Source organism: Microchirus variegatus (assembly GCF_963457635.1).
Source record: "Microchirus variegatus genome assembly, chromosome: 4".
Classification (NCBI taxonomy): domain Eukaryota; kingdom Metazoa; phylum Chordata; class Actinopteri; order Pleuronectiformes; family Soleidae; genus Microchirus; species Microchirus variegatus.
In genome coordinates, this window is record NC_139805.1 from 28613378 (window position 1) to 28629829 (window position 16452).

The following is a 16452-nucleotide window of genomic DNA, read 5'->3' on the forward strand; positions in this document are numbered from 1 at the left end:
ATTATTTTCACCAAATGTGCATGTGTGTACATAATATAGACTGATCAATTGTTGGAGCTTTAAATGGAAAAAAACAATTAAATAGAGATTGAGACATCAAGGCTATCACACCCACAGAAGGGTTAAACTAAATGGAAATTATTGTTCATCTTCAGTGACGAATGGGACCTACACTTCTCCTGCCTTTGGTTGTGCATCTACAAACCTGTGTGCAGCTGCTGCCAGTCTGGGGACACTACCTTTTATGCAAGATGTTGGCAGTGTCATGAGCGGACCTGCCTGTTGTGGGACAAATCTGTGTAACACTCAACTCACAACAACTACTGCCCCAACCACTACAACTACTGCATCAACCACAACAAATCCTGCACCAACCTCAACAACTACTGCACCAACCACAACAACTCCTGCACCAACCTCAACAACTACTGCACCAACCACAACAACGACTGCACCAACTACCACAACTACTGCACCAACCACCACAACTACTGCCCCAACCACAACTACTGCACCAACTACCACAACTACTGCACCAACCATCACAACTACTGCACCAACTACCACAACTACTGCACCAACCACCACAACTACTGCCCCAACCACAACTACTGCACCAACTACCACAACTACTGCCCCAACCACAACTACTGCACCAACTACCACAACTACTGCACCAACCATCACAACTACTGCACCAACTACCACAACTACTGCACCAACCACCACAACTACTGCCCCAACCACAACTACTGCACCAACTACCACAACTACTGCACCAACCATCACAACTACTGCACCAACCACTACAACTTCTGCACCAACCACAACGACTGACCCAACCACTACTACTACTGCACCAATAACTACAACTACTGCGCCAACCACAACTACTGCACCAACCACTACTACTACTGCACCGATAACTACAACTACTGAACCAACTACCAAAACTACTGCCCCAACAACTACAACTACTGCACCAACAACTACAACTACTGCACCAACAACTAAAACTACTTCTGCACCAACCACTACAACTTCTGCCCCAACCACCACAACTACAGCATCAACAACTACAACTTCTGCACCAACCACCACAACTACTGCACAAACTAAAACTACTGCACCAACCACTACAATTACTGCACCAACAACTACAACTTCTGCACCAACCACCACAACTACTGCATCAACCACAACAACTACTGCATCAACCACAACTACTGCAACTACAACTGCCCCAACAACTTCTGCCCTAACCACCACAAATACTGCCCCAACCACAACTACTGCACTAACTACCACAACTGCACCAACCATCACAACTACTGCACCAACTACCACAACTACTGCACCAACCACTACAACAACTACGCCAACCACAACTACCGCACCAACTACAACTACTGAACCAACTACCACATCTACTGCCCCAACAACTACAACTACTGCCCGAACCACCACAACTACTGCACCAACTACCACAACTACTGCCCCATCTACAACTTCTGCACCAACCACAACAACTACAGCACCAACGACAACAACTACTGCACCAACCACTACAACTACTGCCCTAACAACTACAACTACAGCATCAACTACCACAACTACTGCCCCTACTACAACTTCTGCACCAACCACAACAACTACAGCACCAACCACAACTAGTGCACCAACTACCACAACTACTGCACCAACCACTACAACTTCTGCCCCAACCACCACAACTACTGCACCAACCACAACACCTCCTGCCCCAACAACTACCACTACTGCACCAACCACAACTACTGCACCAACTACCACAACAACTACTGCACCAATAACTACAACTACTGCGCCAACCACAACGACTGCACCAACCACCACAACTACTGCACCAACCACTACAACTACTGCCCCATCCACAACTACTGCACCACCTACCACAACTACTGCACCAACCATCACAACTACTGCACCAACCACCACAACTACTGCACCAACCACTACAACTACTGCACCAACCACAACAACTACTGCAGCAACCACAACTACTGCAACAACTACAACTGCCCCAACAACAACTGCACCAACGACTACAACTACTGCACCAACCACTACAACTACTGCCCCAACCACAACAACTGCACTGACTACCACAACAACTGCACCAACCATCACAACTACTACACCAACTACCACAACTACTAAACCAACCACTACAACAATTTCACCAACCACAACTACTGCCCCAACCACTGCTACTACTGCACCAATCACAACTACTGCGCCAACCACAATTACTGCACCAACTACAACTACTGAACCAACTACCACATCTACTGCCCCAACCACCACAACCACTGCACCAACCACAACTCCTGCCCCAACAACTACAACTACTGCACCAACTACCCCAACTACAACTTCTGCACCAACCACAACTACAGCACCAATAACTACAACTGCTACGTCAACCACAACTACTGTACCAACCACAACTACTGCACCAACTACCACAACTACTGCACCAACCATCACAACTACTGCACCAACCACTACAACTACTATCCCAACTGCACCAACCACTACAACTACTGCCCCGACCACAATTACTCTACCAACTACCACAACTACTGCACCAACCACTACAACTACTGCACCAACCACAACTACTGCAACAACCACTACAACTACTGCCCCAACCACTACTACAACTGCACCAACCACTACAACTACTGCACCAACCACTACAACTCCTGCCCCAACCACAACAACTGCACTGACTACCACAACAACTGCACCAACCATCACAACTACTACACCAACTACCACAACTACTGCACCAACCATTACAACAATTGCACCAACCACTACAACTACTGCCCCAACCACAACTACTGCACCAACCACCACAACAACTACTGCACCAATAACTACAACTACTGCGCCAACCACAACTACTGCACCAACCACCACAACTACTGCACCAACCACTACAACTACTGCCCCGACCACAACTACAGCACCACCTACCACAACTACTGCACCAACCATCACAACTACTGCACCAACCACCACAACTACTGCACCAACCACTACAACTACTGCACCAACCACAACAACTACTGCAGCAACCACAACTACTGCAACAACTACAACTGCCCCAACAACAACTGCACCAACCACTACAACTACTGCACCAACCGATACAACTCCTGCCCCAACCACAACAACTGCACTGACTACCACAACAACTGCACCAACCATCACAACTACTACACCAACTACCACAACTACTGCACCAACCACTACAACAATTGCACCAACCACTACAACTACTGCCCCAACCACTGCTACGACTGCACCAATCACGACAACGACTGCGCCAACCACAACTGCACCAACTACAACTACTGAACCAACTACCACATCTACTGCCCCAACCACCACAACCACTGCACCAACCACTACAACTTCTGCACCAACCACAACAACTACAGCACCAACCACAGCTAGTGCACCAACTTCCACAACTACTGCACCAACCACTACAACTTCTGCCCTAACCACCACAACTACTGCACCAACCACAACAACTCCTGCCCCAACAACTACAACTACTGCACCAACCACAGCTACCACAACTACTGCACCAATAACAACAACTACTGCACCAATTACCACAACTACTTCCCCAACTACAACTACTGCACCAACCACAACAACGACTGCACCATCCACAACAACTATTGCACCAACCACAACTACTGCCGCAACAACAACTGCACCAACCACTACATCTACTGCACCAACCACTACAAATACTGCACCAACTACCACAACAACTGCACCAACCATCAAAACTACTGCACCAACTATCACAACTACTGCACCAACCACTACAACTTCTGCACCAACCACTACAACTACTGACCCAACCACTACTACTACTGCACCAATAACTACAACTACTGCGCCAACCACAACTACTGCACCAACTACAACTACTGAACAAACTACCACAACTACTGCCCCAACTACAACTACTGCACCAACCATAACAACTACTGCACCAACCACTACAACTACTGCCCCAACCACTACTACTACTGCACCAATAACTACAACTACTGCGCCAACCACAACTACTGTGCCAACCACAACTACTGCACCAACTACAACTACTGAACCAACTACCACAACAACTGCCCCGACAACTACAACTACTGCACCAACCACAACAACTACTGCACCAACCACAGCTACTGCAACAACCACAGCTACTGCACCAACTACCACAACTACTGCCCCAACTACAACTACTGCACCAACTACCACAACTACTGCACCAACCACTACAACTACTATCCCAACTGCACCAACCACTACAACTACTGCCCTGACCACAACTACTGCACCAACAACTACAACTTCTGCACCAACTACCACAACTACTGCCCCAACTACAACTACTGCACCAACTACCACAACTACTGCACCAACCACTACAACTACTATCCCAACTGCACCAACCACTACAACTACTGCCCTGACCACAACTACTGCACCAACTACCACAACTACTGCACCAACCATCACAACTACTGCACCAACCACTACAACTACTATCCCAACTGCACCAACCACTACAACTACTGCCCCGACCACAACTACTCTACCAACTACCACAACTACTGCACCAACCACTACAACTACTGCACCAACCACAACTACTGCACCAACCACAACTACTGCAACAACCACTACAACTACTGCCCCAACCACTACTACTACTGCACCAATAACTACAACTACTGCGCCAACCACAACTACTGTGCGAACCACAACTACGGCACCAACCACAACTACCACAACAACTGCACCAACGACCACAACTTCTACACCAACCACTACAAATACTGCACCAACCACAACTACTGCAGCAACCACAACTACTGCAACAACTACAACTGCCCCAACAACTGCACCAACCACTACAACTACTGCACCAACCACTACAACTACTGCCCCAACCGCTGCTACTACTGCACCAATCACTACAACTACTGCGCCAACCACAACTACTGCACCAACTACAACTACTGAACCAACTACCACATCTACTGCCCCAACCACCACAACCACTGCACCAACCACAACAACTCCTGCCCCGACAACTACAACTACTGCACCAACTACTACAACTACAACTTCTGCACCAACCAAAACAACTACAGCACCAACCACAGCTACTGCACCAACTACCACAACTACTGCACCAACCACTACAACTCCTGCCCCAACAACTACAGCATCAACTACCACAACTACTGCCCCTACTACAACTTCTGCACCAACCACAACAACTACAGCACCAACCACAGCTAGTGCACCAACTACCACAACTACTGCACCAACCACTACAACTTCTGCCCCAACCACCACAACTACTGCACCAACCACAACAACTCCTGCCCCAACAACTACAACTACTGCACCAACCACAACAACTGCACCAACTACCACAACAACTGCAACAACCACTACAACTACTGCACCAACCACTACAACTGCTGCCCCAACCACAACTACTGTACCAACTACCACAACAACTACTGCACCAATAACTACAACTACTGCGCCAACCACAACTACTGCACCAACCACTACAACTACTGCACCAACCACTACAACTACTGCCCCAACCACAACTACTGCACCAACTACCACAACAACTGCACCAACTACAACTACTGAACCAACTACTACAACTACTGCCCCAACAACTACAACTATTGCAACAACAACTACTGCACCAACCACAACAACTACTGCACCAACCACAACTACTGCACCAACTACCACAACTACTGCCCCAACTACATCTGCACCAAACACAACTACACCACCAACCACAGCTACTGCACCAACTACCACAACTACTGCACCAACTACTACAACTACTATCCCAACTGCACCAACCACTTCAACTACTGCCCCAACCACAACTACTGCACCAACTACCACAACTACTACACCAACCATCACAACTACTGCACCAACCATCACAACTACTGGACCAACTACCACAACTACTGCACCAACCACAACAACTACTGCACCAACCACAACTACTGGACCAACCACTACAACTACTGCACCAACCACAACAACTACTGCACCAACCACAACTACTGCAACAACTACAACTGCCCCAACAACAACTGCACCAACTATCATAACTACTGCACCAACCACTACAACTTCTGCACCAACCACTACAACTACTGACCCAACCTCTACAACTACTGCACCAATAACTACAACTACTGTGCCAACCACAACTACTGCACCAACTACAACTACTGAACCAACTACCACAACTACTGCCCCAACTACAACTACTGCACCAACCATAACTACTGCACCAACCGCTACAACTACTGCCCCAACCACTACTACTACTGCACCAATAACTACAACTACTGCGCCAACCACAACTACTGTGCCAACCACAACTACTGCACCAACTACAACTACTGAACCAACTACCACAACTACTGCACCAACTACAACTACTGAAACAACAACCACAACAACTACTGCACCAACCACAACAACTACTGCACCAACCACAGCTACTGCACCAACTACCACAACTACTGCCTCAACTTCAACGTCTGCACCAACCACCACAACTCCTGCCCCAACTACTGCACCAACTACCACAACTACTGCCCCAACTACAACTTCTGCACCAACCAAAACAACTACAGCACCAACCACAGCTACTGCACCAACTACCACAACTACTGCCTCAACTTCAACGTCTGCACCAACCACCACAACTCCTGCCCCAACTACTGCACCAACTACCACAACTACTGCCCCAACTACAACTTCTGCACCAACCAAAACAACTACAGCACCAACCACAGCTACTGCACCAACTACCACAACTACTGCACCAACCACTACAACTCATGCCCCAACAACTACAACTACAGCATCAACTACCACAACTACTGCCCCTACTACAACTTCTGCAACAACCAATACAACTACAGCACCAACCACAGCTAGTGCACCAACTACCACAACTACTGCACCAACCACTACAACTTCTGCCCCAACCACCAGAACTACTGCACCGACCACAACAACTCCTGCCCCAACAACTACAACTACTGCACCAACCACAACTACTGCACCAACTACCACAACAACTGCAACAACCACTACAACTACTGCACCAACCACTACAACTACTGCCCAAACCACAACTACTGCACCAACTACCACAACAACTACTGCACCAATAACTACAACTACTGCGCCAACCACTACAACTCCTGCCCCAACCACAACAACTGCACTGACTACCACAACAACTGCACCAACCATCACAACTACTACACCAACTACCACAACTACTGCACCAACCATTACAACAATTGCACCAACCACTACAACTACTGCCCCAACCACAACTACTGCACCAACCACCACAACAACTACTGCACCAATAACTACAACTACTGCGCCAACCACAACTACTGCACCAACCACCACAACTACTGCACCAACCACTACAACTACTGCCCCGACCACAACTACAGCACCACCTACCACAACTACTGCACCAACCATCACAACTACTGCACCAACCACCACAACTACTGCACCAACCACTACAACTACTGCACCAACCACAACAACTACTGCAGCAACCACAACTACTGCAACAACTACAACTGCCCCAACAACAACTGCACCAACCACTACAACTACTGCACCAACCGATACAACTCCTGCCCCAACCACAACAACTGCACTGACTACCACAACAACTGCACCAACCATCACAACTACTACACCAACTACCACAACTACTGCACCAACCACTACAACAATTGCACCAACCACTACAACTACTGCCCCAACCACTGCTACGACTGCACCAATCACTACAACGACTGCGCCAACCACAACTGCACCAACTACAACTACTGAACCAACTACCACATCTACTGCCCCAACCACCACAACCACTGCACCAACCACAACAACTCTTGCCCCAACAACTACAACTACTGCACCAACTACCACAACTACTGCCCCAACTACAACTTCTGCACCAACCACAACAACTACAGCACCAACCACAGCTACTGCACCAACTACCACAACTACTGCACCAACCACTACAACTTCTGCACCAACCACAACAACTACAGCACCAACCACAGCTAGTGCACCAACTTCCACAACTACTGCACCAACCACTACAACTTCTGCCCTAACCACCACAACTACTGCACCAACCACAACAACTCCTGCCCCAACAACTACAACTACTGCACCAACCACAGCTACTGCACCAACTACCACAACTACTGCACCAATAACAACAACTACTGCACCAATTACCACAACTACTTCCCCAACTACAACTACTGCACAAACCACAACAACGACTGCACCATCCACAACAACTATTGCACCAACCACAACTACTGCCGCAACAACAACTGCACCAACCACTACATCTACTGCACCAACCACTACAAATACTGCACCAACTACCACAACAACTGCACCAACCATCAAAACTACTGCACCAACTATCACAACTACTGCACCAACCACTACAACTTCTGCACCAACCACTACAACTACTGACCCAACCACTACTACTACTGCACCAATAACTACAACTACTGCGCCAACCACAACTACTGTGCCAACCACAACTACTGCACCAACTACAACTACTGAACCAACTACCACAACAACTGCCCCGACAACTACAACTACTGCACCAACCACAACAACTACTGCACCAACCACAGCTACTGCAACAACCACAGCTACTGCACCAACTACCACAACTACTGCCCCAACTACAACTACTGCACCAACTACCACAACTACTGCACCAACCACTACAACTACTATCCCAACTGCACCAACCACTACAACTACTGCCCTGACCACAACTACTGCACCAACAACTACAACTTCTGCACCAACTACCACAACTACTGCCCCAACTACAACTACTGCACCAACTACCACAACTACTGCACCAACCACTACAACTACTATCCCAACTGCACCAACCACTACAACTACTGCCCTGACCACAACTACTGCACCAACTACCACAACTACTGCACCAACCATCACAACTACTGCACCAACCACTACAACTACTATCCCAACTGCACCAACCACTACAACTACTGCCCCGACCACAACTACTCTACCAACTACCACAACTACTGCACCAACCACTACAACTACTGCACCAACCACAACTACTGCACCAACCACAACTACTGCAACAACCACTACAACTACTGCCCCAACCACTACTACTACTGCACCAATAACTACAACTACTGCGCCAACCACAACTACTGTGCGAACCACAACTACGGCACCAACCACAACTACTGCACCAACTACCACAACAACTGCACCAACGACCACAACTTCTACACCAACCACTACAAATACTGCACCAACCACAAATACTGCACCAACCACAACTACTGCAGCAACCACAACTACTGCAACAACTACAACTGCCCCAACAACTGCACCAACCACTACAACTACTGCACCAACCACTACAACTACTGCCCCAACCGCTGCTACTACTGCACCAATCACTACAACTACTGCGCCAACCACAACTACTGCACCAACTACAACTACTGAACCAACTACCACATCTACTGCCCCAACCACCACAACCACTGCACCAACCACAACAACTCCTGCCCCGACAACTACAACTACTGCACCAACTACTACAACTACAACTTCTGCACCAACCAAAACAACTACAGCACCAACCACAGCTACTGCACCAACTACCACAACTACTGCACCAACCACTACAACTCCTGCCCCAACAACTACAGCATCAACTACCACAACTAATGCCCCTACTACAACTTCTGCACCAACCACAACAACTACAGCACCAACCACAGCTAGTGCACCAACTACCACAACTACTGCACCAACCACTACAACTTCTGCCCCAACCACCACAACTACTGCCCAAACCACAACTACTGCACCAACTACCACAACAACTACTGCACCAATAACTACAACTACTGCGCCAACCACTACAACTCCTGCCCCAACCACAACAACTGCACTGACTACCACAACAACTGCACCAACCATCACAACTACTACACCAACTACCACAACTACTGCACCAACCATTACAACAATTGCACCAACCACTACAACTACTGCCCCAACCACAACTACTGCACCAACCACCACAACAACTACTGCACCAATAACTACAACTACTGCGCCAACCACAACTACTGCACCAACCACCACAACTACTGCACCAACCACTACAACTACTGCCCCGACCACAACTACAGCACCACCTACCACAACTACTGCACCAACCATCACAACTACTGCACCAACCACCACAACTACTGCACCAACCACTACAACTACTGCACCAACCACAACAACTACTGCAGCAACCACAACTACTGCAACAACTACAACTGCCCCAACAACAACTGCACCAACCACTACAACTACTGCACCAACTGATACAACTCCTGCCCCAACCACAACAACTGCACTGACTACCACAACAACTGCACCAACCATCACAACTACTACACCAACTACCACAACTACTGCACCAACCACTACAACAATTGCACCAACCACTACAACTACTGCCCCAACCACTGCTACGACTGCACCAATCACTACAACGACTGCGCCAACCACAACTGCACCAACTACAACTACTGAACCAACTACCACATCTACTGCCCCAACCACCACAACCACTGCACCAACCACAACAACTCTTGCCCCAACAACTACAACTACTGCACCAACTACCACAACTACTGCCCCAACTACAACTTCTGCACCAACCACAACAACTACAGCACCAACCACAGCTACTGCACCAACTACCACAACTACTGCACCAACCACTACAACTTCTGCACCAACCACAACTACAGCACCAACCACAGCTAGTGCACCAACTTCCACAACTACTGCACCAACCACTACAACTTCTGCCCTAACCACCACAACTACTGCACCAACCACAACAACTCCTGCCCCAACAACTACAACTACTGCACCAACCACAGCTACTGCACCAACTACCACAACTACTGCACCAATAACAACAACTACTGCACCAATTACCACAACTACTTCCCCAACTACAACTACTGCACCAACCACAACAACGACTGCACCATCCACAACAACTATTGCACCAACCACAACTACTGCCGCAACAACAACTGCACCAACCACTACATCTACTGCACCAACCACTACAAATACTGCACCAACTACCACAACAACTGCACCAACCATCAAAACTACTGCACCAACTATCACAACTACTGCACCAACCACTACAACCTCTGCACCAACCACTACAACTACTGACCCAACCACTACTACTACTGCACCAATAACTACAACAACTGCGCCAACCACAACTACTGCACCAACTACAACTACTGAACAAACTACCACAACTACTGCCCCAACTACAACTACTGCACCAACCATAACAACTACTGCACCAACCACTACAACTACTGCCCCAACCACTACTACTACTGCACCAATAACTACAACTACTGCGCCAACCACAACTACTGTGCCAACCACAACTACTGCACCAACTACAACTACTGAACCAACTACCACAACAACTGCCCCGACAACTACAACTACTGCACCAACCACAACAACTACTGCACCAACCATCACAACTACTGCACCAATCACTACAACTACTATCCCAACTGCACCAACCACTACAACTACTGCCCCGACCACAACTACTCTACCAACTACCACAACTACTGCACCAACCACTACAACTACTGCACCAACCACAACTACTGCACCAACCACAACTACTGCAACAACCACTACAACTACTGCCCCAACCACTACTACTACTGCACCAATAACTACAACTACTGCGCCAACCACAACTACTGTGCGAACCACAACTACGGCACCAACCACAACTACTGCACCAACTACCACAACAACTGCACCAACGGCCACAACTTCTACACCAACCACTACAAATACTGCACCAACCACAACTACTGCAGCAACCACAACTACTGCAACAACTACAACTGCCCCAACAACTGCACCAACCACTACAACTACTGCACCAACCACTACAACTACTGCCCCAACCGCTGCTACTACTGCACCAATCACTACAACTACTGCGCCAACCACAACTACTGCACCAACTACAACTACTGAACCAACTACCACATCTACTGCCCCAACCACCACAACCACTGCACCAACCACAACAACTCCTGCCCCGACAACTACAACTACTGCACCAACTACTACAACTACAACTTCTGCACCAACCAAAACAACTATAGCACCAACCACAGCTACTGCACCAACTACCACAACTACTGCACCAACCACTACAACTCCTGCCCCAACAACTACAGCATCAACTACCACAACTACTGCCCCTACTACAACTTCTGCACCAACCACAACAACTACAGCACCAACCACAGCTAGTGCACCAACTACCACAACTACTGCACCAACCACTACAACTTCTGCCCCAACCACCACAACTACTGCACCAACCACAACAACTCCTGCCCCAACAACTACAACTACTGCACCAACCACAACAACTGCACCAACTACCACAACAACTGCAACAACCACTACAACTACTGCACCAACCACTACAACTGATGCCCCAACCACAACTACTGTACCAACTACCACAACAACTACTGCACCAATAACTACAACTACTGCGCCAACCACAACTACTGCACCAACCACTACAACTACTGCACCAACCACTACAACTACTGCCCCAACCACAACTACTGCACCAACTACCACAACAACTGCACCAACTACAACTACTGAACCAACTACTACAACTACTGCCCCAACAACTACAACTATTGCAACAACAACTACAACTACTGCACCAACCACAACAACTACTGCACCAACCACAACTACTGCACCAACTACCACAACTACTGCCCCAACTACATCTGCACCAAACACAACTACACCACCAACCACAGCTACTGCACCAACTACCACAACTACTGCACCAACTACTACAACTACTATCCCAACTGCACCAACCACTTCAACTACTGCCCCAACCACAACTACTGCACCAACTACCACAACTACTACACCAACCATCACAACTACTGCACCAACCATCACAACTACTGGACCAACTACCACAACTACTGCACCAACCACAACAACTACTGCACCAACCACAACTACTGGACCAACCACTACAACTACTGCACCAACCACAACAACTACTGCACCAACCACAACTACTGCAACAACTACAACTGCCCCAACAACAACTGCACCAACTATCATAACTTCTGCACCAACCACTACAACTTCTGCACCAACCACTACAACTACTGACCCAACCTCTACAACTACTGCACCAATAACTACAACTACTGTGCCAACCACAACTACTGCACCAACTACAACTACTGAACCAACTACCACAACTACTGCCCCAACTACAACTACTGCACCAACCATAACTACTGCACCAACCGCTACAACTACTGCCCCAACCACTACTACTACTGCACCAATAACTACAACTACTGCGCCAACCACAACTACTGTGCCAACCACAACTACTGCACCAACTACAACTACTGAACCAACTACCACAACTACTGCACCAACTACAACTACTGAACCAACAACCACAACAACTGCCCCGACAAATACAACTACTGCACCAACCACAACAACTACTGCACCAACCACAGCTACTGCACCAACTACCACAACTACTGCCTCAACTTCAACGTCTGCACCAACCACCACAACTCCTGCCCCAACTACTGCACCAACTACCACAACTACTGCCCCAACTACAACTTCTGCACCAACCAAAACAACTACGGCACCAACCACAGCTACTGCACCAACTACCACAACTACTGCCTCAACTTCAATGTCTGCACCAACCACCACAACTCCTGCCCCAACTACTGCACCAACTACCACAACTACTGCCCCAACTACAACTTCTGCACCAACCAAAACAACTACAGCACCAACCACAGCTACTGCACCAACTACCACAACTACTGCACCAACCACTACAACTCATGCCCCAACAACTACAACTACAGCATCAACTACCACAACTACTGCGCCAACCACAACTACTGCACCAACCACTACAACTCCTGCATCAACCACTACAACTACTGCCCCAACCACAACTACTGCACCAACTACCACAACAACTGCACCAACTACAACTACTGAACCAACTACCACAACTTCTGCCCCAACAACTACAACTACTGCCCCAACTACAACGTCTGCACCAACCACAACAACTACACCACCAACCACAGCTACTGCACCAACTACCACAACTACTGCACCAACTACCACAACTACTATCCCAACTGCACCAACCACTACAACTACTGCCCCAACCACAACTACTGCACCAACTACCACAACTACTATACCAACCATCACAACTACTGCACCAACCATCACAACTACTGGACCAACTACCACAACTACTGCACTAACCACTACAACTACTGCACCAACAACAACAACTACTGCACCAACCACAACTACTGCACCAACCAAAACAACTACAGCACCAACCACAGCTACTGCACCAACGACCACAACTACTGCACCAACCACTACAACTCCTGCCCCAACAACTACAACTACAGCATCAACTACCACAACTACTGCCCCTACTACAACTTCTGCACGAACCACAACAACTACAGCACCAACCACAGCTAGTGCACCAACTACCACAACTACTGCACCAACCACTACAACTTCTGCCCCAACCACCACAACTACTGCACCGACCACAACAACTCCTGCCCCAACAACTACAACTACTGCACCAACTACCACAACTACTGCCCCAACAACTACAACTACTGCAACAACAACAACAACTACAACTACTGCACCAACCACAACAACTACTGCACCAACCACAACTACTGCAACAACTACAACTTTCCCAAAAACTGCACCGACCATAACTACTGCACCAACTACCACAACAACTGCACCAACCATCACAACTACTGCACCAACGACTACAACTACTGCACCAACAACTACAACTTCTGCACCAACTAACACTACAACTACTGCACCACCAACTACAACTACTGCACCAACCACAACAACGACTGCACCAACTACCACAACTACTGCACCAACCACTACAACTACTATCCCAACTGCACCAACTACCACAACTACTGCCCCAACTCCAACTACTGCACCAACTACCACAACTACTGCCCCAACCACTACAACTACAATCCCAACTGCACCAACTACCACAACTACTGCCCCAACTACAACTACTGCACCAACTACCACAACTACTGCAACAACCACTACAACTTCTGCCCCAACCACCACAACTACTGCCCCAACCACAACTACTGCACCAACTACCACAACAACTGCACCAACTACAACTACTGAACCAACTACCACAACTACTGCCCCAACAACTACAACTACTGCAACAACAACTACAACTACTGCACCAACCACAACAACTACTGCACCAACCACAACTACTGCACCAACTACCACAACAACTGCACCAACTACAACTACTGAACCAACTACCACAACTACTGCCCCAACAACTACAACTACTGCAACAACAACTACAACTACTGCACCAACTACCACAACTACTGCAACAACCACTACAACTTCTGCCCCAACCACCACAACTACTGCCCCAACCACAACTACTGCACCAACTACCACAACAACTGCACCAACTACAACTACTGAACCAACTACCACAACTACTGCCCCAACAACTACAACTACTGCAACAACAACTACAACTACTGCACCAACCACAACAACTACTGCACCAACCACAACTACTGCACAAACTACCACAACTACTGCCCCAACTACAACTACTGCACCAACCACTACAACTACTGCACCAACAACTACAACTTCTGCACCAACCACTACAACTACTGCACCAACCACAACTACTGCATCAACCACAACTACTGCAACAACTACAACTGCCCCAACAACAACTGCACCAACCATCACAACTTCTGCACCAACCAGTACAACAACTGCACCAATAACTACAACTACTATGTCAACCACAACTACTGCACCAACCACTACAACTACTGCACCAACCACTACAACTACTGCCCCAACCACTACTACTACTGCACCAATTACTACAACTACTGCACCAACCACAACTACTGCGCCAACCACAACTACTGCACCAACTACTGTGCAAACTACAATGTCTACACCAACCACAACAACTAAACC

General features: G+C 48.0%; 1 protein-coding gene across 1 annotated transcript in view; it reads left to right on the top strand.

The window, feature by feature from the left end:
• The window catches only part of LOC310926175 (uncharacterized protein), a gene marked incomplete at both ends in the record, with an annotated part of 68258 nt that overhangs the window by 23229 nt on the left and 28577 nt on the right, over window positions 1-16452 (top strand). Inside the window, 2 exons of the mRNA XM_083888275.1 lie at window positions 3415-3481; window positions 9125-9346. Of these exons, the coding sequence (XP_083744401.1) occupies window positions 3415-3481; window positions 9125-9346 (289 nt within the window). The remainder of the gene's footprint in view (window positions 1-3414; window positions 3482-9124; window positions 9347-16452) is intronic.